Here is a 26179-nt window from a genome sequence, read left to right on the forward strand (position 1 = left end):
ATCAGAAAAAGCCTTCTTATTTGCTTCTTTTATTTTATTTCTTTTTAAATATCTAATTTAAAATATCTCCTTTGGGGCACCTGGGTAGCTCAATCGGTTAAGTGTCTGCCTTCAGCTCAGGTCATGATCCCAGGTTGTGGAATCAAGCCCTACATTGGACTGTCTGCTAGGCGGAGAGTCTACTTCTCATTCTGCTGCTCTCCCTGTTTGTGCTCTCTCTTCTCTCTCTCTCTCTCTCAAATAAATAAAATCCTTTAAAATTTTAAATTAAAAATCTCTTTTAAAAACACAAATCTGATAAATTTACATGTGCTATATAAGTATAGGTTGTTTAATAAATACTAGGACTTAAATTCTGTATACATCCTAATTTTGTTTAGCCTCTGGATATAAGCTCAACATAAGAGGATAAACAGAATTTTCCAGGTTAGGAATTGACAGATCCAGAGAATGAGAAATTCTGCTGATGCTATGTGGATATATGTATGAACTCAGATAAATCTAGTTCAAGTTCTCACCTCTCTGGCTTACCAGCCAAGGCACCTAGCCCATTGCTGCTCCTGTTCTTTTACTTGTAGCACTTCCTGAAATTCCCCCCTCTTTACCTATGCTCTCTTCAAACCTCACTTAACCATTTCTCACATCTTTCAGGAATCATTCTCTAGCCATCTAGCATGCAGAAATCTCCCTTTTCTGAAATATTTAAAGCCCTGTTCCCTCAAACCTAGGAGCTAATTACGTTATATTCTGCACGTGACTCTCCTCTCCCAGGGAGAACTTTGAACTGTCAAAGAGAGGCTTTATGTGTGATACTTATTTTCTAAACTTGCATCTTCACAACCTCTAGTAGTTGATAATTATTTGTGTTTTCCCTTCCTTGCTTTAATATTTAAATTCCTAAAACTCTTCAGCCTAAGTTTAGTCCTGTGTCTTCCGAAGGCACAAATACATGGTGTACAGCACCTTTTACCATGTATGGAAACACATTTTTAAAATCTTTTCTCTTTTGCTTTATATTTACATGAAATATCACGGATGCCCTTAAGATTAAGAATCTTATTTTTTTATTAAAGATTTTATTTATCTATTCATGAGAGACACAGAGAGAGAGAGGCAGAGACACAGGCAGAGGGAGAAGCAGGCTTCATGCAGGGAGCTTGATGCGGAACTCGATCCTGGGGCCCCAGGATCACACCCTGAGCCCAAAGGCAGACACTAAACCACTGAGCCTCCCAGGGATCCCCAAGATTAAGTATCTTAAAGATTGCCTTAAACCAGCTGATCTTATGTGGCACAGAGCAGGTTGGGGAAATAGAAAGAATGAAAGCAGGTAGACTGTTCATTCACTCCTAGAAAGGATTGTATCTCAGGAGTGAATTGTCATGCAATAAAATCAGTGATTGTGATTCTAGAATCAGGCATTTTCTCTCACTGCATTCCTGGGCATTGTCCTCTCCAGATACATTTCTTTAGCAGAGGCTGATAAAATGAGAAGCAGAAACTCTATAAATAAAGCTGTAAAGTACTGTTGCTGAGTCTGTGTCCTGCTTTCCTGTAGTTGGTGAGCAGACAGTTGTGCGGAGTTTTCCTATTGCCTCTATCACCAAGGAGAAAAAGATTACAATGCAGAACCAGCTTCAGCAGAACATGCAAGAAGGACTGCAGATTACATCAGCATCTTTTCAGGTATTAACCATTCCTCTACTATTTAAAAGTTTTCTACAAATGATGTGGCCACTTTCTGTGGTAATGGGGTCAGAAGTTCGAGGATGAGGAGGATCAGAGGGTCTGAGAGGGTAATCTTCAACTGAGTAAACCCCTGAATCATTTTATTTAATCCCTCACTTCCTGAACCCTTTGGCCAACTGAGTACCAACAGATTATCTGTCAATATTAAGTGATCCTAGAAATTCAGACACATACAGTTGACTTGTTTTCTGTGCCAAGTCTTATCTTTGTGTTTAATAAAGGCTTTAAATAGAAAGCAATTCTCTTGGCACCTGTTTCAGAAGGAAATGCCCTATCGCCCTTCTTGTGGAAGAGATAAAAGTCTTAGAATTATAGTCAGGGCTAAAGTACTATTGGTACTAACTAAATAAACCTCTAATTAGGCAGAGGTTTTTCTAGGGGGCTTTGAATGTGTCAGAACTTGTGGAATTACTGATACAAAACACTGGTACAAAAGACACTGGAAGAATGATCTTTTCTTAGTTTTTCCTTTTTACAGTTCTCAGTAGGTGATACTTTGCTCTTCCTATTTTTATGCCTTGTCTCTGACTTTGCAGATTTCTGAGGGTGCCAGTTCTTAACCACATTCCTTCCAGCCAGGAAGCTAGGACCTCCCTGTACTCATTGTGTGAATTATGATCTCTAAGCTCCAGACATTCTCCCATCACCTGGGAGCAGGCACATCCTTGGGATTTCTGTTCCACCTGCCAAAGGACTCTAAACTGGAATATGACCTGACTATATTGGTTAGGATTCTAGTCAAACACTTTTTCTTACTAGGTATATTGTATCTCTGGGTAAGAAAAGGCTTCCTTAGGCCAAATCCTCACCTAGAACCAATAGTTGAAAAAAAGGAGGACATGTTTCCTACTTCAGCCACTGTAAGTTAATTTCTCAATCCCATCATAGAACAGATAGTCTTAAAGAAAGTCTTAAAGAAACTCAGCTCTAAGATACATGATTTTCCTTGCCAGAAAACCATCTATAACAAATGAGCCTTTCTGGGCCTTTTTTTTTTAATAAAAAAATTATATTACACTATATCTAAGGTCCCCTCAACCTCTGGACTTCTGCCATTTAATATTATTTTCTGTTCCTTCAGTCACTTGGGGATAAGTTATCTGGAAATCCTTAATCCTTCTGATGTATTTTTCTCTTTTGTTTCTAGTTGATTAAAGTAGCATTTGATGAAGAAGTGAGTCCAGAAGTAGTAGAGATCTTTAAGAAGCAGCTAATGAAGTTCCGTTATCCTCAGTCCATTTTCACCACCTTTGCTTTTGCTGCTGGACAGACTACCCCACAAATAATTTTACCCAAACAGAAGGAAAAGAACACCTCCTTCCGGTAAGAAGACAGATTTCTTCATGTCAGCCTTTTCATAGCTCCTGGTCAGGGGAAGTGACCCATCCTTCGTGTCATTGCATACATGAATGTTCTTTTTGTCTGCCATTCTGTCAAGCCTGTTGGACCAAACTCAGAAAGTTATGCAACAGCAGCACTGATATATGGCACAGGCTTCAAAAAATAAATGCTACAAGAGGTTTTAACCAATATGTCCATTACTCATGATCTGTTCTTAGATGTGAAATTCTTTTCCCCCTTTGTCCCATATTGATCCCTTGCTAACTGCCTTTGAGCAAGCCCTTCAAAGTTTTCTTTGATATCCAGGCTTAGCAGACAGTTTTGCCTTGACCTAGAGATGGTACCCTTTATTTTTTCTTTTTCTGTAACTTTTTGTTTTGGTACAATTTCAAATTTACAAAAAAGTTACAACATAACACAAAGAATTCCTGTATACCATTTACCCAGATTCACCAATTATTTATGTTTTGCTCCATTTTCTTTATCATTCTCTCATATATATTTTTTCTAAACTATTTGAGTTATATACATAGTGCCCCTTTATCCTCAGATGTATCAATATATATTTTCTAAGAAGAAACCATGGTTTATAACCAGGAAATTTAATTGGTATAAAATTTTTATCTAACTCAGAGTCCTTATTCAAATTTTGCTGATGATCATTTATAGGTACTTTTTTTTTCTGCCTAGTACAGGATCCAGTCCGGGATAAGGCATTGCATTTAGTTGTTATATTTCTTTGTAGGACCCCTTATTTTCTGATGAAAATTTTTAGTAATTTATGTTGAAACTTTTATATCTTGGTTATTACAAAATAACAATTGCTTAAAATTTATCTTCAATTAGTGATAAAATATAGGGGCCAAAAGTTCAGTTCACTCATCATTAATCACTTAGAATTTGGGCATCTGCCAGTACAAATTACCTATTAGGGAGTACTCTGCAGATGTTGGAGAAAAGCCCTTTCCTTTGCCTAAAAGTGGGGTAGGCCGGAGATTATAGAAGAGTTGAGGTTCCAGACAGTGTGTGATTACTAAATTACAGAGCTGACCACCTGTATCACTGTTACCTGGTAAGTGAAAGGGACCGTGCAGATCCAGAAATGATACACTAAGACATGAGCAGCTTCCTAGGTATTTACAGCAGTGAGCTAAGTATCTTGTCATAGCTCTGTGGAGTCACAGAGGAGCCTGTTACATCTATTATTCCAACTCTCTGTGGAAGATACAAAGCTTTGTATGGTGTTTTATGTTTAGAATCTATGGACTATGGGAAGAAATACCAACATACATACACACACACACATATAAAATCAACCTTTTTGTATCAAGCTTAATCTATCCAGCTGCAAAAGAGATATAGCAATTTTAAGATTTAAAACACCTTAGAATTTTCTTGGCTATGTAAAGGTTTACAGTGTCAGAAGAAAGGACACCACACATACACACTTAAACATGGTGCCTAACTATAACTGTCCTATGATCTCAATGGAAAGCCTATGAGTTAGTAAAAAGAGTTTGAATTAATAGAGAAGGGGGCAGATTGGCTTCGATGTGGTAAGTCTTCTGCCAGCATAGTTTGTGGGAACTGGTGGAGGCAGTGGCATAGATAACCAGAGTGTGTTAGGTGCGTGTTTGACCAAAAAGCCAAACTGAGTTTAGATTTGAGCTAAGTGGCTTGTGTGCCACTCTACGTTCTTGCCTACAACTGTAATGATGACAACAACATTTTATAGGAAATTAGTCTATTGCCATATAAAAAATTATCTAAAGAAAGAAAGGCTTACTAAAGGTCTGGACAATCCTAGTAGTAGCTGTAGGTATGGAGAAGAAACGAGTTGAGCTATGTAGGTATCAAAAAATGTAAATGGTGTCCTCATATTAAATTGATTGTCTCTTTGATTTTATGACTTATAGCACCTTCTCAAAAACAATTGTGAAAGGTGCCAAAAGGGCAGGGAAAATGACAATTGGGCGGCAATATTTATTGAAGAGGAGGACAGGGACAATTGTGGAAGAGAGAGTGAATCGTCCTGGATGGAATGAAGAAGATGACATATCAGGTATGTGAGAACTCCTTTCTCCTTTATGAATCAGTTTTATTCTTTCTTATGTGAGTAAGAATAAGAGACTCAGATGTAGTTGCCCTTAAACTTTGACTTACAAGAACTAGATCTCATAAGAAGATTGGAGGCACTTACCAGCTTTTCAGTTATTTTCTCAATATTCCATTGTTCAGATAAGATTTTGCTAAATTATACTTCTCTTTTACTAAATCCACAGACCTGGTTGGCCATTGTTACATGGGTCTCATCAAAGGGAGAAAGAAAGAAACCCCAGTGCATGGGAAATTTAGATATAAAGTAATCCCCTGTACCTTATTATTATGCAATAAGAATAAGAAAACAAGGACATTGGATATTCAAAATTAAAGATTTGGGTTTGAGATAAGAACACTGTGGGTACACTTAATCAAAATGAAGGACCAAAGATGAAGAGATTCTTAGATGGTAAGAAAAAAAAAGCCTTGTAAATATTTAAAAGGACAGAATCTGAGAAGCTGAGGTACCTCTCAGTTGGGAAAACAGAGTTAGGAAACCAATTGCAAAACGTCTTATTGACTGTTTTCTGTTCCTTAACCCACTGTGGAGTATGTTTATAAAACTAACACTAGGGAGAATCTGATCTCTAATAGGAGGCAGGATGTCTTTCCACCCTTTCTCTTTTCAGGATCTTAGAGCCAATCACCTGTGACTATACCACTATTACTTCTACTAATAACAATAAAGACATTTTGAAGAAAGAAACTTCATGTTTAGAGAGATCACTGGTCAAAAGTCCCCATTTCAGTGTGTGTATCTACATACTCTGAGAGCGATGAAAAGACCCACCATTGCATTACTGGAGTGACCCATTTGTTGGAACCCTGGCCTCCTTACAGTCACATGGAAAGCCGTAAAAAAATTAGCCATCAGTATTGATTCTTCTAATTTGAAGTTTTTATGATTACACAGAAGAAAAACTATTATTCTATGATATTTATTCCACCAAAAGACCAATTATATGATGCTTTTTGCTCCTCTGAAAATAAAAAGCCAACACAAAACCGATACCTGATAATATATTTGCATTGTGAAGTTCACAAACTAAAACACAAAGTCTTATGTTGGCAAATTGAATTAAAATTTTAAAAAATAAATTAAAACACAAAGTCTTGTATTTGTAGGGATAAGCTGTTAGGATTTTTTTTTTTCTTTAAATGCAAGAGAGCCATATCATTCCCTTTGACATTAGAACTTTGAATATATATCCAAAAATTCTGAAACCATAATGTGACTTCTCTCACTGTAGAAATAAGTAAGAAAGTAAATTAGGACAGTTTTTAGCATGGAAATTTTTTTTTTGTTGTTAGAACATGCAGTACCAATTAGGAATGTTGGGGGTTTTTCTTAAATCCTCCCTAAAATGCTTGATTATTGGGTAAATCCCTCCACATCTAAAATCTTAAGCGATTCTGCAACCTGTGATTGCAAAATTATGAGGGAGTTTCCCATGTATACCACATCCTCTGACAAAAATATTTTCCAAAAAAAAGTATAACCTCTTGATACCTCTCTAAGAAAGGTCTATTCCCACAAGTGGACTTCTCCTTAATCTAGAAATTTCTAATAAAAGTCTGTGTTCTGGGACACCTGGGTGGCTCAGTGGTTGAGTATCAGCTTTTGGCTGAGGGCATGATCCCAGTGTTCTGGGATTGAGCCCTGCATCAGGCTCACTGGAGGGAGCCTGCCTGTCCCTCTGCCTATGTCTCTGCTTCTCTCTTTGTGTCTCGAATGAATGAATGAATGAATGAATGAATATGTTCTGAAAAGTTAAATGAAACTTGGGTAATGAAGTTTGTGTAGTGATCATACTAAAGATAAATTTTACTGATGGGTTAGCCTCTGATAAGATTTAAATGTTTATTTTATAGAGTTCTAAATAGAAATCACTATACTTTGGCATTAATAAGCAAGCCTGAGGGCAGCCCCAGTAGCGCAGTGGTTTAGCGCTGCCTGCAGCCCAGGGTGTGATCCTAGAGACCCGGGATCGAGTCCCACATCGGGCTCCCTGCATGGAGCCTGCTTCTCCCTCTGCCTGTGGCTCTGCCTCTCTCTCTCTCTCTCTCTCTCTGAATAAATAAAATCTTTAAAAAAAAAAAAAAAGCAAGCCTGATTAAAACAGAAAAATGTGGCTAATGAATTCAAAATTTTACTATTTTTAGAAATTTTGAGTTAATTTCCCTGGCATTTTTTTTTAAACTTTGTTAATTTTTTTATTTAAGTAGTGTCTACATCCAATGTGGGACTCAAACTCACAACCCCGAGATCAGGAGTCACATGCTCTTCCCACTGCACCAGCCAGACATACCCCTTCTCTGGCATTTTGAGTTAATTTCCCTGACATTTTGAGCTCCTGAATTTTCTTTCCTGACTGTCCATTACTGTTTTAATATATGTTTGAACATAATGATTCTTCAAAGAATTAGCAGGACTTAATTTGTGATACACAAAGTGCCTGGAGCCCTAATATAAACCTCTCTTGGTTTAAGAATCCTCTACAAAAGGAAGCTTCTAATCTTCTAAGCTATATCATTTTTTCAAAATCTGTTTCTGCCTTCACAGTTTCAGATGATAGTGAACTCCCTACAAGTACCACTCTGAAGGCCTCAGAGAAGTCTACAATGGAACAGTTAGTGGAAAAAGCTTGTTTCAGAGACTATCAGCGTTTAGGTCTGGGAACCATAAGTGGCAGCTCTTCTCGCTCAAAACCAGAGTATTTTCGAATCACTGCCTCCAATAGGATGTATTCACTCTGCCGGAGGTAAGTCTCTTAGTGGGCCCCAAAAAAACACTTTCTTTTCTCCCATTTTGTCTGAATAGGCTGTTTGTCCCCATAGCCCAGAGAGAGAAAAATATCAAAAAATTAGGAGCAAGATCTCCAGGGATATGTGTGTTTAAGGGACACTTTTTAGCAGCATGAGCAAGCATCTCCTTGGCATTCTCAGAAGTATAATTGTATCAGTGAACAGTGCCTAGGTTAGAGCGAAAGGATAAAGGTCAAAGTTTTTGTCCCCTTTATGATTTTTTTTCTTGTTTTTCTACCCCCATTTGCATCTTTTCTACCATGCCTGAAGATAACTTGAAATAAAAATAGGATTTGCCCAGACAAATAGTAGAGATGAAAGCCTGCTTGTAGGGCAGGTGTCCACAAACTTTCTCTTTAAAGGGCCATATGGTACACATTTTCAGTTTTGCAGACCATATGGTCTCATTGCACTACTTTGCCACAGAAGCAGTCATAGACAGTAAATAAGTGAATGGGTGGGGACTGTTTGGGCTGCATGCTGTAATTTGTTGCCCTAAGTGTAGGCAGGATTTTCTTATGCTAATTAGAATATTTTCAAGAGATATTTCTTAGAGAATGTAAATGAATGTATTTTCTTCTATTGTCATCTCTCACTGTTTCCTATGTCAGTTAAGTCCTATTCCATGCTTTTTTTTTTTTTTTTTAACTACATTTCTGCCGTCCACAAGTTTAATCATTTTGATCTCCAGGTAAGTTGTTTCCTTTGCATTCATCAATTCCCAGTTTGACTGAGAAGAATAATACTGTGAAAGTACTTTGTATATTGCAAGCCTTGTATATATTTTAGAAAGTTATCTTAATGTTATTATTAGTTTCAACCTCTCTGATCCTGAAGAACTATGGATATCTTATTTTAAATGACAGTTTAAATTTACAAATACTTGTCCATCAGACACATGAAAAGATGCTCAACATCACTCATCATCAGGAAAATGCAAATCAAAACCACAATGAGATATCACCTCACCCCTGTCAGAATGGCTAAAGTCAAAAACACAAGAAACAACAGGTGTTGATGAGATTGTGGAGAAAAAGGAACTGTCATACAGTGTTGGTGGGAATACAAACTGGTGCAGCCACTCTGGAAAACAGTATGGAGGGGTTCCTCAAAAAGTTAAAAATAGGGGATCCCTGGATGGCTCAGCGGTTTAGCACCTGCCTTCGGCCCACGGCGTGATCCTGGAGTCCCGGGATTGAGTCCCACATCAGGCTCCCTGCATGGAGCCTGCTTCTCCCTCTGCCTGTGTCTCTGCCTCTCTCTGTCTCTTATGAATAAATAAATAAAATCTTAAAAAAAAAAAAATTAAAAATAGAGCTACCCTATAGATCCATTAGTCACACAACTGGGTATTTACCCAAAGAATATGAAAACACTAATTCAAAAGAATATATGCATCCCTATGTTTATAGCAGTATTATTTACATTAACCAAATTATGAAAGCAGTCCAATTGATGAATGAATAAAGAAGATACACACAATGGAATATTACTCAGCCATAAAATGAATGAAATCTTGCCACTTGCAACAGCATAGATGGATCTAGAGTATAACATGGATGGATCTGGAGAGTATAGTGCTAAGCAAAAGAAGTCAGTCAGAGAAAGACAAATACCATATGATTTCACTCATATGTGGAATTTAAGAAACACAACAAATGAACAAAAGGGAAAAAAAAGAGACAAACCAAAAAAACAGTTTCTTAACTATAAAGGACAGATTATAACCAGAGGGGAGATAGGTAAAGGGATGAATGATATAGGTGGTGGGGATTAAGAATAGCTATTTTGGGGCGCCTGGGTAGTTCAGTCAGTTGAGTGTCCCAACTCTTGATTCCAGCTCATGATCTCAGGGTCATGGGATTGAGCCCCGAGTTGGACTCTGTGCTTAGAGTCTACTTGGGATTCTCCCTCTCCCTCTCCCACTTTTCCTCCCCCTGCTCACTCACACACACACTCTCTCTCTCTCTCCCCGCCTTCTCTCTGAAATAAATAAAATATTTGTTTTATTTTTTAGATTTTTAAATTTTTTTAAAGATTTTATTTATTTATTCAAGAGAGACACAGAGAGAGAGATGCAGAGACATAAGCAGAGATAGAAGCAGGCTCCATGCAGGGAGCCTGATGTGGGTCGATCCCGGGACTCCGGGATCATGCCCTGGGCAGAAGGCAGACACTTAACTGCTGAGCCACCCAGAGATCCCTAGATTTTATTATTTATTTGACAGAGAGAGAAAACACAAGCAGGGGGAGCAGCAGAGGGAAGGGAGAAGCAGACTCTCCACTGAGTAGGAAGCCCAATGCGGGGCTTGATCAAGGACCCTGAGATCATGACCTGAGCCAAAGGCAGATGCTCACCAATTGAGCCACGCAGGCATCCCTAAATAAAAACTTTTTTAAAAAGAGTACAGGGCTGCCCGGGTGGTTCAGCGGTTTAGTGCCGCCTTCAGCCCAGGGCCTGATCCTGGAGACCCGGGATCAAGTCCCACATCAGGCTCCCTGCTTGGAGCCTGCTCTTCCCTCTGCCTGTGTTTCTGCCTCTCTCTCTCTCTCTCTCTCTCTCTCTCCCTCTCTCTCTCATGAATAAATAAATAAAATCTTTTCTTAAAAAAAAAAAGAGTACAGTTATCCTGATGAGCACTGTGCAATGTACAGAATTGTTGAATCATTATATTGTAACCTGAAACTAACAACACTGTATTTTAACTATGTTACAATTAAAATTAAAGAAAGAAAAAAGCCAAAGACATGGATTGAGTGAGAAGTTTAAAGTAATTGGTGCTGAGGCACCTGGGTGGCTCAGTCAGTTGAGCCATCTGCGTTTGGCTGAGGTCATGATCCTGGGGTCTTGAGATCAGGCCCTGCGTCAGGGTCCCTGCTCAATAGGGAGTCTGCTTCTCCCTGTCCCTCTGCCTGTTATCCCCCTGCTTATGCTCTCTCTCCCTCTCTCTGTCAAATAAATAAGTAAAATCTTTTAAAAAAATAAAGTAATTAGTGCTTCTATTGGAGATAATAGAGGAAAAGGCAATGTTAAGGAACTTACTGCTGGGAGGAAATCCTCAGGTCCAGGAAGCCAAAATGAATCCAAAGGAAAAAAATCCTCATTAGAGCTATTGAAGTGAACCCACAGACCATCTAAGGAAAAAGAGGACATCTTAGAAGCAGGCAAAGAAAAGAGACAAATCACCAAAACAGGAATATCAATGATGAATGTCATTTCAACAGCAACAATATAAGTGAGAAGGCAATGGAATCATATCTTCGATAGGCTGAGAGAAAATAATCATCAATGTAGGTTGTACACCCAACAAAAATATTTTCCAAAAAAAGACAATTGAAAATATTTTTAGGAAAAAAATGTATAATAAATAAACACCAATGTGAAACTTAAGAAACAAGTTGGAAATACAGTTTTGAGATTTGGGCCAAATAAAAATTTTGCATTAAGTACTGAAAGATTATGATTATGTTCAGTATTCAATAATTTTCCTGGATATTCTGTCCTTCTAACTAAATTCTCTTTGTAGGTAGTGTAAATAGTGGTATCAGGGTGTATTGTCCTGCTGTGTAGGAAGCTTGCTATAAAAAATCATGCCTGCTAATGCAAAAATAGGCCTCATTTATCATTTCAATCTGTCAGAAAGAAAATAAAATAGATCACTTATTAGAACACTTACAAAATGTTTATAGTGATATATATCCTTCAAAGAATATATCAGTAGGAAAGTAATGGAATAATAAAATAATCCAAAAGAAGGCAGGAAGGAGAGAAAAGGGAACAGAGAAAATAGAAAGCAAATGGTAAGATGGTAAATTTAAATTCAAATATATCAGTAATTGTAAAAATTGTTATAAATTGACTAAATATTCCAATTAAAAGAAAAAATATTACCAGAATTTTCTAAGAGCTTTATGCTGCTTTTAAAGGAGATATCATATATCAAGAATACAAAAAGGTTGAAAGTAATAGGATAGAACATTGCAAAACTGCCTTTAAAGAAAAAAATCACAGTGGGGAAGCCTGGGTGGCTCAGTGGTCAAGGGTCTTTGCCTTCGACTCAGGGCGTGATCCTAGGGTCCTGGGATTGAGTCCCATATCTGGCTGCCAGTGGGAAACCTGATTCTCCCTCTTTCTATGTCTCTACCTCTCTGTCTCTTGTGAATAAATAAATAAAATCTTATAAAAATTAAAATTAAAAATATTACAATGACAGTTCATTATGACCAAGTGGAATTTATTGCAGGAATACAAAACTGGCTTGAAAAACTGAAAATCAGGGATCCCTGGGTGGCGCAGCAGTTTAGCGCCTGCCTTTGGCCCAGGGCGCGATCCTGGAGACCCGGGATCGAATCCCATGTCGGGCTCCTGGTGCATGGAGCCTGCTTCTCCCTCTGCCTGTGTCTCTGCCTCTCCCTCTCTCTCTCTCTGTGTGTAACTATCATAAATAAATAAAAAATTTTTTTTAAATTGAAAATCAGTCAGCATAATTCACCATCTTAAAAGAATTAGAAAGAAAAATATGTTGCATTCCAGAAGGTGAATCAAAGCAGAAACAGCTGTTGTGAACTGGTCCAAGGCATGCAGTGATGGAAGGTCCTGGAGACAGTACATAGCAGAACAACCAGACAGGAGATTCCTCTAGGCCAGAAAGCCAAGGGAGCCTTAGGGGCATGTGATCCTCAGGCCCACCGTTACCCCCTCCTCCTATGGAAATTAGTGCACAAACTTTGAATGTTTGCCGCTGGAGGATCTCAAACTCAAGCTTAGAACTTCCAAAACAAGTAAACTGTGAAAATGGGGCTAAAATATTTCCTTTTTTTTTTTAAGATTTCCAAATTAATAATATTTTTTAACTCCAAGAAAAAAAGAAAAACATAAATTAATTATATACAGAAAAGTATTTTATCAAATGTACATTTATGGTTTTTAATACAACTCTTAGCAAATTAGAAATAAGCTCTTTTTTAAAAAATTTATTTATTCATGAGAGATACACAGAGAGAGGCAGAGACACAGGCAGAGAGAGAAGCAGGCTTCTTGCAGGGAGCCCGTTCCAGGACTCGATCCCAGGACCCCAGGATCACACCTGAGCCAAAGGTAGACTCAACCACTGAGCCACCCAGGTGCCCCAAAATAAGCTCTTTAGTGTCTAAAAAAATCCTACAGCAATAATTATTTTATGAGAAAATACTGAAAACTTTTACTCTAAGGTCAGAACAAATTAAGGATGACCACTTTTACTCAGTGTTATACTAGAGACACTACAAAGTGCCAAAAGACTAGAAAAATAAACAAAGACATGAAGATGAAGAGAAAGAAAACTATCCTTACTCACAGATGACTTGATTATATACACAGAAAATCTGAAGGAATCTACAAATATACCTTTAAAGTTAGTACATGAATTTAGTTAGGCCACTGGTACAAGATTATTATACAAAAATTACCATTATATGTACCAAAAGCAAATAATTTAAAAATGCAATTTTAAGTGATTTTATTTTGGTACTACTGATACTATTTAGAGTAACTCTGAAAAGCATTTCTGAGGAATAAATCTAATGAAAAATGTGCAAGACTTCTACATGGAACAGTCAAAATAATACTGAGGATCATTAAATATATAAATAAATAGATATTTCATGTTCTTGAATTAGAATTACTCAATATTTGAAAACTATAATTTTTCCAGAAAATGGTCTGTAGATTGGGTGTAGTCCCATTCAAAATCCCAGCAAAATGTTTATGGAAAATAAAAAGATGATTCTAAGAGTTACATAAAAATACAAAAGGTCAGGAATAGTCAGTATAGTCTTATAGAATAATACTATAGGATGCCTAGACTTTTTTATAAAGCTACAGAATTAAAATAGTATGGGATTCACACAAGGATAGTCAAACAGACCATTGGGAATATAAAACAGCTTAACATATATGGACACTTTATTTTGGATAAAGATAGCCCTTAAGAGTAGTCAATAAAAGATGTTTTATCAGTAAATGGTACTAGATATCTATACAAGAAAAAAGTTGATTTTTATACGTACATTATACCACACACAAAAATCAATTCACGTTAGTCTGTAGATCTACATGTAAAAGGTTAAGACAATAAAGCTTCTAGAAGATAGGAGAATATCTTCATAACCTTGAAGTAAGAAAAGAATTCTGGGATCCCTGGGTGGCGCAGCGGTTTGGGCCTGCCTTTGGCCCAGGGCGCGATCCTGGAGACCCGGGATCGAGTCCCACGTCGGGCTCCCAGTGCATGGAGCCTGCTTCTCCCTCTGCCTGTGTCTCTGCCTCTCTCTCTCTGTGTGACTATCATAAATAAATAAAGAAAAAAAAATTAAAAAAAAAAAAAAATTCTGGAGGAAGGAAAAGCACTATCCAAAAGGAGGGGATTAATAAATTAAGACCTTCTGTAGATAACATCAGAAAACATCGTTAAAATAATTAAAAGGCAATAAAAAAATGACAGGAGTCTTAAACAGTCACTTCATCAAAAAAGATATCCTTTTGCCAATAAATATTGAAAAGATACTCAAACTATTAATCTTTAGATGAATGGAAATTTTTTTTTTTTTTTAGAAATTGAAGTCCCAATGAGACTACTTTATACCTGCAAAAATGGCTAAAATTTAAAAGACTAACAACAAAAGTGCTAGTAAAAATGTCAAGCAAATGGATCTCTCATTTATTGCTGGTGGGACTGCAAATTGATTAAACAACTTTGGAAAGCTGTCTAGCAGTATCTACTAAACATCTAAACATCTATTGAACATACATATAACCTGTTATCTGCCAGAATTCCCAAAAGACACCTATGGGAATGTTCATGGCAACATTTTTCTTACATAGTCAAAAACTAGAAACTATTCAAAATCAACAATAGATAAATAGTGTAACCACATAGTGGGATACTGTACAGCAGTGAAAACAAACTATAGCTATATTCAATAGCATGGATGGATCTCACAAACGTAATGTTGAGTAAAATATGCAAAAGAATAAGTTCTATTTGTTCCATGTTTTTTTAATCCAAAAATAGGGGACACCTGGGTGGCTCAGTGGTTGAGTATCTGCCTTTGGCTCAGGGTGTGATCCCAGGGTCCCAGGATCAAATTCTGCATCAGGCTCCCCACAGGGAGCCTGCTCCTCCTCACTCTGCCTGTGTCTCTGCCTCTCTCTCTCTCTGTGTCTTTCATGAATAACTAAATAAAATCATTAAAAAATTTTTAAAGAAATAGAGGGCCCTATAGAAGACATGAATAGACAATTTCCCAAAAACATACAGATGTCCAACAGACACGTGAAAGGTGCTCAACATCAGTTATCATCAAAGAAATGCAAATCAGAACTACAATGAGTTACCACCTCACACCAGTCAGAATGGCAAAAATCAAAAACAAGAAATAACATGTTGCCAAGGATATGGAGAAAGGAGAACTCTCTTACCCTGTTGGTGGGAATGCAAACTTCTGCAACCACTCTGGAAAACAGTATAGAGATTCCTCAAAAAGTTAAAAATAGAGCTATTCCACAATCCAGTATTTGGTACTTAGCCAGTATTAGGTACTTAGCCAAAGAATACAAAAATACTAATTCAAAGAGATACACATATCCCAATGTTTGTAACAGTATTGTCCACAATAGCCAAATCATAGAAATAGGTCAGGTGTCCATCAACTGATGAATAGATAAAGAAGATATATATATATATATATATATATATATTATATACATATAATGGAATATTACTCAGCTATAAAAAAGAGTGCAATCTTGCCATTTGCAATGACATGGTTGGAGCTGGAGAGTATTTTACTAAGTGAAGTAAATCACTCAGAGAAAAACAAATACCAGATGATCTCACTCATATGTGAGATTTAAGAAACAAAACAAATGAGCAAAGGGAAAAAGTAGACAAACCAAGAAACAGACTGTTAACTCTAGAGAACAAACTGATGGTTACCAGAAGACAGGTGGGTGGGGTCATGGTTCAAATAGGTAGGTGATGGGGATTAAGGAGTGCACTTGTGATGAGTTCAAGGTGCTGTATGGAAGCACTGAATCACTATCTTGTACACCTGACACCAACATTTCACTGTATTTTACGTAACTGGAATTTAAAAACTTAAAAAAAATAGAGGGCCATAATAATGGAATTGCTTCTTTTCATCAATTTGTAGTATAGAAAAATGCAGCATAAACTGCATTTTCTCCCCCTTCTCTCAGCATTGGCTTATATTAAGATAAGGGATTAGAAATTCTAGAAATGGGGGATCCCTGGGTGGCTCAGCAGTTTAGCACCTGCCCCTTTGGCCCAGGGCATGATCCTGGAGTCCCAGGATCGAGTCCCACATCAGGCTCCCTGCATGGAGCCTGCTTCTCCCTCTGCCTGTGTCTCTGCCTCTCTCTCTCTCTCTCTCTGTGTCTCTCATGAATAAATGAATAAAATCTTTAAAAAAAAAAAAAAGAAATTCTAGAAATGGGTAGTTGTGATGGTTGCACAATATAGTGAATGTACTTAATGTCACTGATTTGTATAATTAAATATTGTTAACAAATTAAATGTTATATTAGGTATATTTTACCACAGAAAAGATGATCAGGGTCATCTGGGTGGCTCAGTCAGTTGAGCATCCAACTCGATCTTAGTTCAGGTCTTGATCTCAGGGTCATGAGTTAAAGCCCTACTTTGGGTTCCATGCCAGGCATTGAGCCTTCGTCAGAAAGAAGATCAAACATAGATGCAAATATATAAAACTAGAGGTTGGGGGGTTACTAATATGAAATGTCTTTAGTATAATATTGCTAAATAAACTAAAGGAAATGACTCTGAAACCTGCCTATCTTCTTGTGTTTCCTAATCTATAAAAACAAAGTATTCAAAAAAAAAAAAGTATTCCTGTCTATTTTGTATTTTCCCAGCATCATATCCTGTAACTTTATGAGCTAATCTTGTTTTAAAAATTATCAACATGTAGTGTTAATAAGATATTTAGACTTATTTTAACATTTGAGCATACTGTTTTATACCAGAAATCATTTGGTTTTGATTTTTAGTTCTTTCACTATCTCAGACAGGCTGCTATGAGTGTATTCTATGCTCAGTTGTCATTTCAAAATGCAGACTAATGAGTTGACAATTTGGCTTGTCATCTTTATAAAGTTTATTTTAATCCAGTAATCCTACAATCTTTATTTATTTATTTTTATTTTTTGAATAATAAATTTATTTTTATTGGTGTTCAATTTGCCAACATACAGAATAACACCCAGTGCTCATCCCATCAAGTGCCCCCCTCAGTGCCCGTCACCCATTCACCCCCACCCCACCCTCCCCTTCCACCAACCCTAGTTCGTTTCCCAGAGTTAAGAGTCTTTATGTTCTGTCTCCCTTTCTGATATTTCCTACCCATTTCTTCTCCCTTCCCCTCTATTCCCTTTCACTATTATTTATATTCCCCAAATCAATGAGAACATATAATGTTTGTCCTTCTCTGATTGACTTATTTCACTCAGCATAATACCCTCCAGTTCCATCCACATTGAAGCAAATGATGGGTATTTGCCATTTCTAATGGCTGAGTAATATTCCATTGTATACATAAACCACATCTTCTTTATCCATTCATCTTTCGATGGACACCGAAGCTCCTTCCACAGTTTGGCTATTGTGGACATTGCTGCTAGAAACATCGGGGTGCAGGTGTCCCGGCATTTCATTGCATCTGTATCTTTGGGGTAAATCCCCAACAGTGCAATTGCTGGGTCATAAGGCAGGTCTATTTTTAACTCTTTGAGGAACCTCCACACAGTTTTCCAGAGTGGCTGCACCAGTTCACATTCCCACCAACAGTGCAAGAGGGTTCCCTTTTCTCCGCATCCTCGCCAACATTTGTGGTTTCCTGCCTTGTTAATTTCCCATTCTCGCTGGTGTGAGGTGGTATCTCATTGTGGTTTTGATTTGTATTTCCCTGATGGCAAGTGATGCGGAGCATTTTCTCATGTGCATGTTGGCCATGTCTATGTCTTCCTCTATGAGATTTCTCTTCATGTCTTTTGCCCATTTCATGATTGGATTGTTTGTTTCTTTGGTGTTGAGTTTAAGAAGTTCTTTATAGATCTTGGAAACTAGCCCTTTATCTGATACGTCATTTGCAAATATCTTCTCCCCTTCTGTAGGTTGTCTTTTAGTTTTGTTGACTGTATCCTTTGCTGTGCAAAAGCTTCTTATCTTGATGAAGTCCCAATAGTTCATTTTTACTTTTGTTTCTTTTGCCTTCATGGATGTATCTTGCAAGAAGTTACTGTGGCCAAGTTCAAGAAGAGTGCTGCCTGTGTTCTCCTCTAGGATTTTGATGGAATCTTGTCTCACATTTAGATCTTTCATCCATTTTGAGTTTAATTCAAGTTGACAAAAAGTAGTATATAAGGCAAAGGAATCGTCAGTTTAACAGAGGGCTTTTTAGTAATTCCACATAGTTTTATTTTCTAAGTTTAGGTTATTCCATAGGAGTCTACAGTATTGCTAAAGCGGTCTTATTTCAAAAAAGGCTGTAGATTAATGAATTTATTAGCTGCTCTCACCACCTCAGTTATTTCTTCTCAATCCCTAAAGAAATGAGTTGAAAGTAAGTTCCATGTTTAAAAAATATGTCTTCCCCCTCAACCAGTATGTTTCTGAGTCTTAGAAAATTACAGACTATGATGATATTCATGTTCTCATATTCTCTGTCCCCCCTCCCCATTTCTTTCCTGTTCTCCTATTCCCCCCACCCCCTGCCACCCAAATCATTCTCTCCTTTCCACATCCCTGAAGCTATCCTGGCCTTTTAGTTGTACCTCAGGCTGTACAAGACAGTAGTTTACCAAGAGTTGCACGCTGCTATCGACACAATCGCCTGCCTGTTGTATGTTGGAAGAACTCAAGAAGCGGTACCCTGCTTCTCCGATCTGGAGGATTCCATGGCAAGGGAGTGGTTGGTCTTTTCAAATCTCAGAACTCCCCCCAGGCAGGTAAGCATCTCTCTACAGCACAGTTAATGATCCTTTCACTTCAGAGAATTCCTAAAAATAAAGGAAGTAATATCTGGGAATGTCATTTATGCCCTTATATTGAGCCTTCTCTCACATGCAGGCTTTCCACTGTGCAAAATAAAACATGTACTACTTGACAGTGTGGGCCCACACCTTGAATTTGACATCTTGGCTTAATATGCCTATCTATATATGGGTTTTAATAGAAATTATCATAATAAAATTTTTGGTTCTAGGCTATTTTTATTTCAGCAAGCCAAGGTATCCACAGATGGAAACTAGATTATGCTAACCTTTTTCTTTCCTTCTGGGAAACATCCCAATATATTTAACAGCTTCAGAGGCAAGTAGGGATTCTCTGTACCATGTAACATGAGATATTTTATCTCATTCCTACAAGTCACACACACACACATACAAGTCAGCAAACTAATGACCAAAAAGCTGCCTTAAAGACTCTCAAGGAAAGGATATTTTAGGAAGCTAGAGGAAGGCCAACTTAAGAAAGCAGATAGTGCTGCTGCCCTGTTTTCTGAGGATATTTTTAAGCACTATCTCTGAGGTCTTGAAATCAGGAGCTATATTTTGCTGACCTTTCCCATAACTTCTAGCTTATAGTAGATGCTCAATAAAATTAAACAATAGACCATCAAGATATCAGATCCAATTTAGGGACGACTATGTTCTTAACTGTTTAGAAACGAGGTAAGTTCTATGGTTCAGAGGTAAAACAATGTGCTTTTGATATCTCTTTTTTATTCTCATATATTTCTCTCCTGAAAGTTAAAAATTGGCCAGTGCCTCTTTAACCATTCACTTGACTAAAAGCACACACACATCATCATCATCATCATCATCATCATCATTATTATCCCACCTGTCTTGGAGTCTCAACATTGGTATAATTAAAGGCAATTGGCTTTGAACTATTTTTGATAACTGAGGAATCCTCCCAAGCCATATAGTAAATATAATAGAATGGAGCATATGTAAGTTAGGTAAAGTGAGGGAATCATTTCAAGAACACTAATAAGCATATCACTGAGCTTTTCATTGGAAAAAATTGAAATTATTTTATTCCACTGGTTTCTGATATTTTAAATCTAATATAAAAATATTTCATATTTTTTGAGCTCACACATATGCTTATATTTTAATATCTTTGAAATTGGAATGTGACCTTAAAATTGATGTGATCTGAAAGAATTGTCACATTTTAAAAGGAAGAATTTTTAATTCTTAGTACATAAAAGAATGGTGCATCTTATAATTGATGACATTTTAGAATTTATAATAAAATTTAGAATTTTATTGTATTTATAAAATACAATGGCATCTTAATGTTTGTAAAGTATAATTATGCTAATTTTTTTTTTTTTTAAAGATTTTATTTATTTATTCATGATAGTCACAGAGAGAGAGAGAGGCAGAGACACAGGCAGAGGGAGAAGCAGGCTCCATGCACCGGGAGCCCGACGTGGGATTCGATTCCGGGTCTCCAGGATCGTGCCCTGGGCCAAAGGCAGGCGCCAAACCGCTGCGCCACCCAGGGATCCCTGCTAATTTTTTTATATTCAAGATCTAAGAAAATTTGTTGACACCTATTGTCCTTCTAACGAGTCCCTAATGATGCCTCTTTAAAGTGCCTGGGCCAATTTCAGTGATTCTTTGCTCTGTACAAACCAGTTTCAGACTACCTCAAACCTAGAATTGCTCTCACATTTATTTCCCTCTGTGCATCCCTCTGTCCCTCTCTTAGAAGGACCAGGGAATCTGGCAGTAGCTATTGCTACCTTCTCCTCATTTTCCTTTACTCTTCTGCAACAAACCCCTACAAGTTTGTGTGCCCTGTTAGACCTGTATGGCAGAACTAGAAGAAAGCTACTTGACATGGGGAATTCTCACCTCTGCGCATTCAGGGATGCCAAGGGAACCCATTCCATCCTCTGCTCCCAGATAGTAGCGTGGACAGGATAATTAAGGGAAATCATCAGGGAGATGTTGCCTTTTGTGACTCTTCACTTATGAATTGCTTACATAATGAGAAGCTACACCTATGCTTCAAACGACAGCCCTGTGCTGATTTTCCAGACCTGGGCTCTTTCTGGGAGGATGACGAGGCAACCAAGAATAGGTGTGGTGAAACCAATATCATAAGACGATAGCCATCTAATAATTTACAGCTTTGAGTGGGGCAAGTTTCTATATTTGGGTGTGGTAACTTGAAGATTATATACAGAAAGAATAAGATAGGTAGGTAGATAGATAACTCTTATTAACAGAGACAGTTTGTTTTATTCACTTTTTCTTTTATAGCTCCTACCTCCTCTTTAGAATCCTCCAGTAGCATAGAACAAGAAAAATACATGCAAGCCTTACTGAACGCAGTTTCTGTGCACCAGAAACTTAGTGGCAGTAATACCCTTACCGTCAGGCCAGCACTTGCTCTGTCTCCAGGTAAGTACTAATCACACTTTTCTTCTTAACAGCTATGAAAGGTCAGATTCATTTCCAGGATTGGTCTCTTTAATTATTTATACTGTTCGTTTAGTACGACCCCTTAAAGCTTTATGCTGTGGGGCTATAACTTTAGCTCCTTTTACTTAAAAATCAGCATATTACTGTTAATGTCTAGTAACAGTAACCAAATGCAGGGATTCAGTTATTTACTTTTTAAAAGAGTAATAGGAGTGGAGAACATAAAGTCATCTCTTTTTTTCTTAGAATCTGTTTTATATAGACTTTAACATATTATTACAAGTTGAATGTATAAGTTGAATACCAAACTATTAAATGCATATGTAGTAAATCATCATGTATAATTTTGAAATGCCTGAAATTTCTGCAGCCTTTTGTGATTTGTAGTACAGTTTGTTTTCACTAGATTTGGATGAAGCCATTAAGACTTGTACTAATATTCTGTTTCAGTTATCATGTGATGGAACCCCAAAGGGTTCATGTAGAGGTAACCCTAATGTGTTAGACACAGGAGCATGTGACTTGAAAAGTTGGTCTCCTTGGCTTAATCAGCTATTTGAATTAGCTCAACATAAGCAGAAAGTGGCTTTTCTTGTAAAGTAACACCATGCATGCCTTGCTTCATTTATCATTAAATTCTCTGATTGCACTTGCCAAACCTAACTCTCTATAATCTTGCAAATGTGTGTATCTCTGAGGAAATAGTAACAGTGCCTTGTTATCTCTATTAAAGCTGTGGGTACTTAAAAAGTACAATGTTTGGCAGCAATTAGACATGCTACACATGAAGATAACTTTTTGTCATTTGAGTAATGTTAACCTGAACGACCTGGTTTTTGTTCTTCTTTTTGGCTGACTTTCAGGGACTGAAAGGAGGACTTCAAGAATGTCCACTGTGCTTAAGCAGGTAGTGCCAGGACATTTGGATGTAAACCCATCCAATAGCTTTGCTCGAGGAGGTTAGTAAGATTGATTTTATAACTGAGCACTGATACAACCTTGAAATCAGAAAACTTTACTCTAGATAGTGCTATTTTAAATCAACTAATTATGGTTCAAATTGTTCTTAATCACTCTTCTCTAAATACATGATCTAATTTGTTACTGGTATTGTGACAGATGAGTTTAGCCTCCTGGAACAAGAGGTATAATAATGCTGAAATCTTAGCTATTGATGAGTTTGGAAGCGGCAGCAGGAGGTAAGGGAAACATATCTCAATCAGTGGCCAGCCCTGCAAAACTCTACAGTGCTTCAGGTTTGCAGGGTAGAAAAGCTGACCACAGACGCATTAAGCAGCTAGAGGGAAGTAAGTAATCTGAGCCTCAAAGAGTTGTGCCTGTAATTTTTACTCCTGTTCTCTGAAATACTGGGTTAGGGAACAGAAGAGAATGATATCCAGGTTACTCTTTTTCCTCTGGGCTCTAGCTCCTGGCATAAGGAAGTAGAAAAAGGCCTGTATTGCTCATTTAGCTCCAGAGGTGATCCACTGTGGTCTCTGGAGATTATGTGAGATTCTTTTACTTTTCAGAGGAAATTCTGTATTTGCTCTTTTAGCTCCAGAGGTGATCCACATTGGTCTCTGGAGATAATGTGGGATTCTTTTACTTTTCAGAGGAAATTCCAGAGCAAGTATCTTGATTATAAAATCTCCTACTTCATACTGGATTCATAGAATCTTGGGCTTCTCACTCCTATGCAATGCTGAATCCCCTTGGAAATGTACCAAGTGAATGATCCCAGTTCTACTTGAACATCACCAGTAAAGGGAAATTCATTTCTTCCTAAAAGTAGTCTCTTGCGTTTGTAAGGAGCTCTTTATTTGTTAGAAAATTCTTTCTCATATTGATCTAAAAATCTGCCATTTTGTGGCTTTTACATATGGGCCCCCCTAGCTCAGCCTTCTTAAGTTAGAAAATTCTAAATCTTGATCTCCTATACCACAATCCTTTGAATTTAAAGCTGATACCATCTTTTCGCTCTTAGAATTTTCATTATCTCCAAATACCCCAATTCAAATGGTTGCCTTCTACTCACCATCTTTGTCACTTAGTGAACTCTCCATAGAGTTGAACTCATGCAGCCTAAGATTACATTAGATATGAGGATAGCTACATCACTAGGTTGACCCACACTTGAAATATCTTCCTATGTGCTCTTGTTCTTAATAATATACAGGACTAAAAAAAAAAAAAAAAAAAAAAAAAATATATATATATATATATATATATACACATACACATACAGGACTAGCCTTGAGGATTGGTTTTTGAACCTAAATATACCATGTGCTGTATCTACAAAATTCCATCTTTTTTTATATGGACTATTGTTTTAGACTTTGAATCCTGATACTGTCTTCCTGTGTATTAGCCTCTTGTCATGCGTCAATTAGTTCTCTGCCGTCATGTAATTTGTTGTTTAAAAAATTGAGCAAACCAGAACTAAGAGCAGAAGTCTTCATCAAAATAATATAGAAGCCTCCTTAAAGAAAGAAATTGTCTGTTAATATATAGTAGTTAAAACTCCTTCTAAAATCCACCTGGCCCATATTTCTAAATTTCTGCCAATCATTTTTTTAAAAGATTTTATTTATTTATGTATTTATTTATTTATTTTCTTTTTAATTTTATTTATTTATGATAGGCACACAGTGAGAGAGAGAGAGAGAGAGAGAGAGAGAGGCAGAGACAGGCAGAGGGAGAAGCAGGCTCCATGCACCGGGAGCCCGACGTGGGATTCGATCCCGGGTCTCCAGGATCATGCCCTGGGCCAAAGGCAGGCGCTAAACCGCTGCGCCACCCAGGGATCCCTATTTATGTATTTATTTATTTATTTATTTATATTTTATTTATTCATAAGAGACACAGAGAGAGAGGCAGAGACACAGGCAGAGGGAGAAGCAGGCTCCACGTAGGGAGCCTGACACGGGACTCAATCCTGGGGCTCCAGGATCACTCCCTGGGCTGAAGGTAACACTAAACCACTGAGTCACCCGGGCTGCCCTCTGCCAATCTTTTTAATTCAATTTTTTCCATTCTTTCCAACTGTTAACTATATCACAAAAGATTATATAGTTAATTTACCATGACTCATTATAGGAATTAATGCTTTTTCCTAAGTAATCATAAATTATCCATTAGTAATCCATTATAGAATTTGGTTCAGAATCAACATAAAAGAAGGCTCTGTTTTACAAAATTCACTTTTTCCCCTTTTAGAAACCAAGATTACTATGCCCATCTCCTGGCTGTCATCCTGGTTCTTTTTTTTTTTTTTTTTTTTTTTTTAAGATTTTATTTATTTATTCATGAGAGACAGAGAAAGCGAGAGAGGCAGAGACTTAGGCAGAGAGAGAAGCAGGCTCCATGCAGGGAGCTCGATGTGGGACTCAATCTCGAGACCCCAGAATCACATCCTGGGCTGAAGGCAGGCACTAAACCGCTGAGCCACCCAGGGATCCCCTGGTTCTTTAGATACTTTTTTTCTGCCTCATTAGAACATTCTGCAACTGCAGGATTTCCTACTAGCTTTCAACCTTCTTCACTCATCTTCTGAATTAGTGTTTCAGGCCTGAAGGTCATTGTATTAGTTTGCTAGGGCTACTATAACAAAGTGCCACAAACTGGTTGTCTTAAACAATGATTGTCTCACAGTTCTCTGGAGGCTAGAAGTTCAAAATCAAGATGTTGTCAGGATTGATTCCTTCTGAGGGCCATGAGGCAGAATCTGTTCCATGCCTCTCCCCTAGCTGCTTGGTGGCTTACTAGCCATCTTTGGCATTCCGTAGCTTGTAGAAGCATCACTCAGGTGCCTTCATTTTTATCTGATGTTCTCCCTATGTGTCTGTCTCCAAATTTTCCCTTTTTTTTTTTTTTTTAACTTTTATTTATTTATGATAGGCACACAGTGAGAGAGAGAGAGGCAGAGACACAGGCAGAGGGAGAAGCAGGCTCCATGCACCGGGAGCCTGACGTGGGATTCAATCCTGGATATCCAGGACCGTGCCCTGGGCCAAAGGCAGGCGCCAAACCACTGCGCCACCCAGGGATCCCAAATTTTCCCTTTTTATAAAGACATTAATCATATAAAATTAGGGGTCCATCCCCCTCCAGTGTGACCTCGTCTTAACTAATTACGTTTGCAATAATCCTGTTTCCCAGTAGGGTCACTGAGGTACTCAGTAAGGGGTTAGGACTTCAACGTATGAGTAGGGGGTGGAGGCATACAGTTTAACCCATAACATTTATATATAGCTCTCCTCTGAATTTTTAAAATACCATTGTTTTAAAGTTTAAGATACATACATCATTCTTATCATTTCTTTCTTGATGAATTTGAACATAAAATAGTACAATGACTGTCTCCTAAGGTTCCTGCCTGCTCTTTCTGTTGCCAAGAGCTCCTATCAGAATTTGGCTCAAGGTTGCAGTTCGACTTATTGCTTTGTTTACCATTGAAAGTTTATATTGTCAGTAAGGCATGTCAACAATTTTTCCCCATTCTGCTCATAAGTTTTGACTTTGTAAACTTCAAGAACACATTATTTATTCCTCCATTTGGCCAGATGACTTGTAATATAAATTTCAGGTACAAAATTACCTCTTCTAGGTAATTTTGCCTAGGACTTATGGATAGTCACCAATATATTTGACCTACATTAT

At 37.5% G+C, this 26179-nt stretch overlaps 1 protein-coding gene and 1 long non-coding RNA gene across 4 annotated transcripts in view; one reads left to right on the forward strand and one right to left on the reverse strand.

Moving 5' to 3' along the window:
- Window positions 1-26179, forward strand: part of SBF2 (SET binding factor 2) — a 453884-nt gene that overhangs the window by 387367 nt on the left and 40338 nt on the right. For 2 of the 3 annotated variants that reach the window (XM_072794105.1, XM_072794106.1), the window contains exons 23-29: window positions 1559-1686; window positions 2897-3072; window positions 5007-5152; window positions 7754-7952; window positions 18822-19018; window positions 21356-21496; window positions 22381-22476. In XM_072794105.1, the coding sequence (XP_072650206.1) occupies window positions 1559-1686; window positions 2897-3072; window positions 5007-5152; window positions 7754-7952; window positions 18822-19018; window positions 21356-21496; window positions 22381-22476 (1083 nt within the window). The remainder of the gene's footprint in view (window positions 1-1558; window positions 1687-2896; window positions 3073-5006; window positions 5153-7753; window positions 7953-18821; window positions 19019-21355; window positions 21497-22380; window positions 22477-26179) is intronic. The other variant, XM_072794107.1, reaches the window with a different exon arrangement.
- Window positions 2726-4266, reverse strand: LOC140614808 (uncharacterized). The gene is made up of 2 exons (XR_012015576.1): window positions 4160-4266; window positions 2726-3188 (listed from the first exon to the last, which is right to left on the reverse strand). It is a non-coding gene; the product is annotated as an uncharacterized lncRNA (long non-coding RNA).

This window comes from Canis lupus, chromosome 23 (assembly GCF_048164855.1).
Source record: "Canis lupus baileyi chromosome 23, mCanLup2.hap1, whole genome shotgun sequence".
Lineage (NCBI taxonomy): Eukaryota > Metazoa > Chordata > Mammalia > Carnivora > Canidae > Canis > Canis lupus.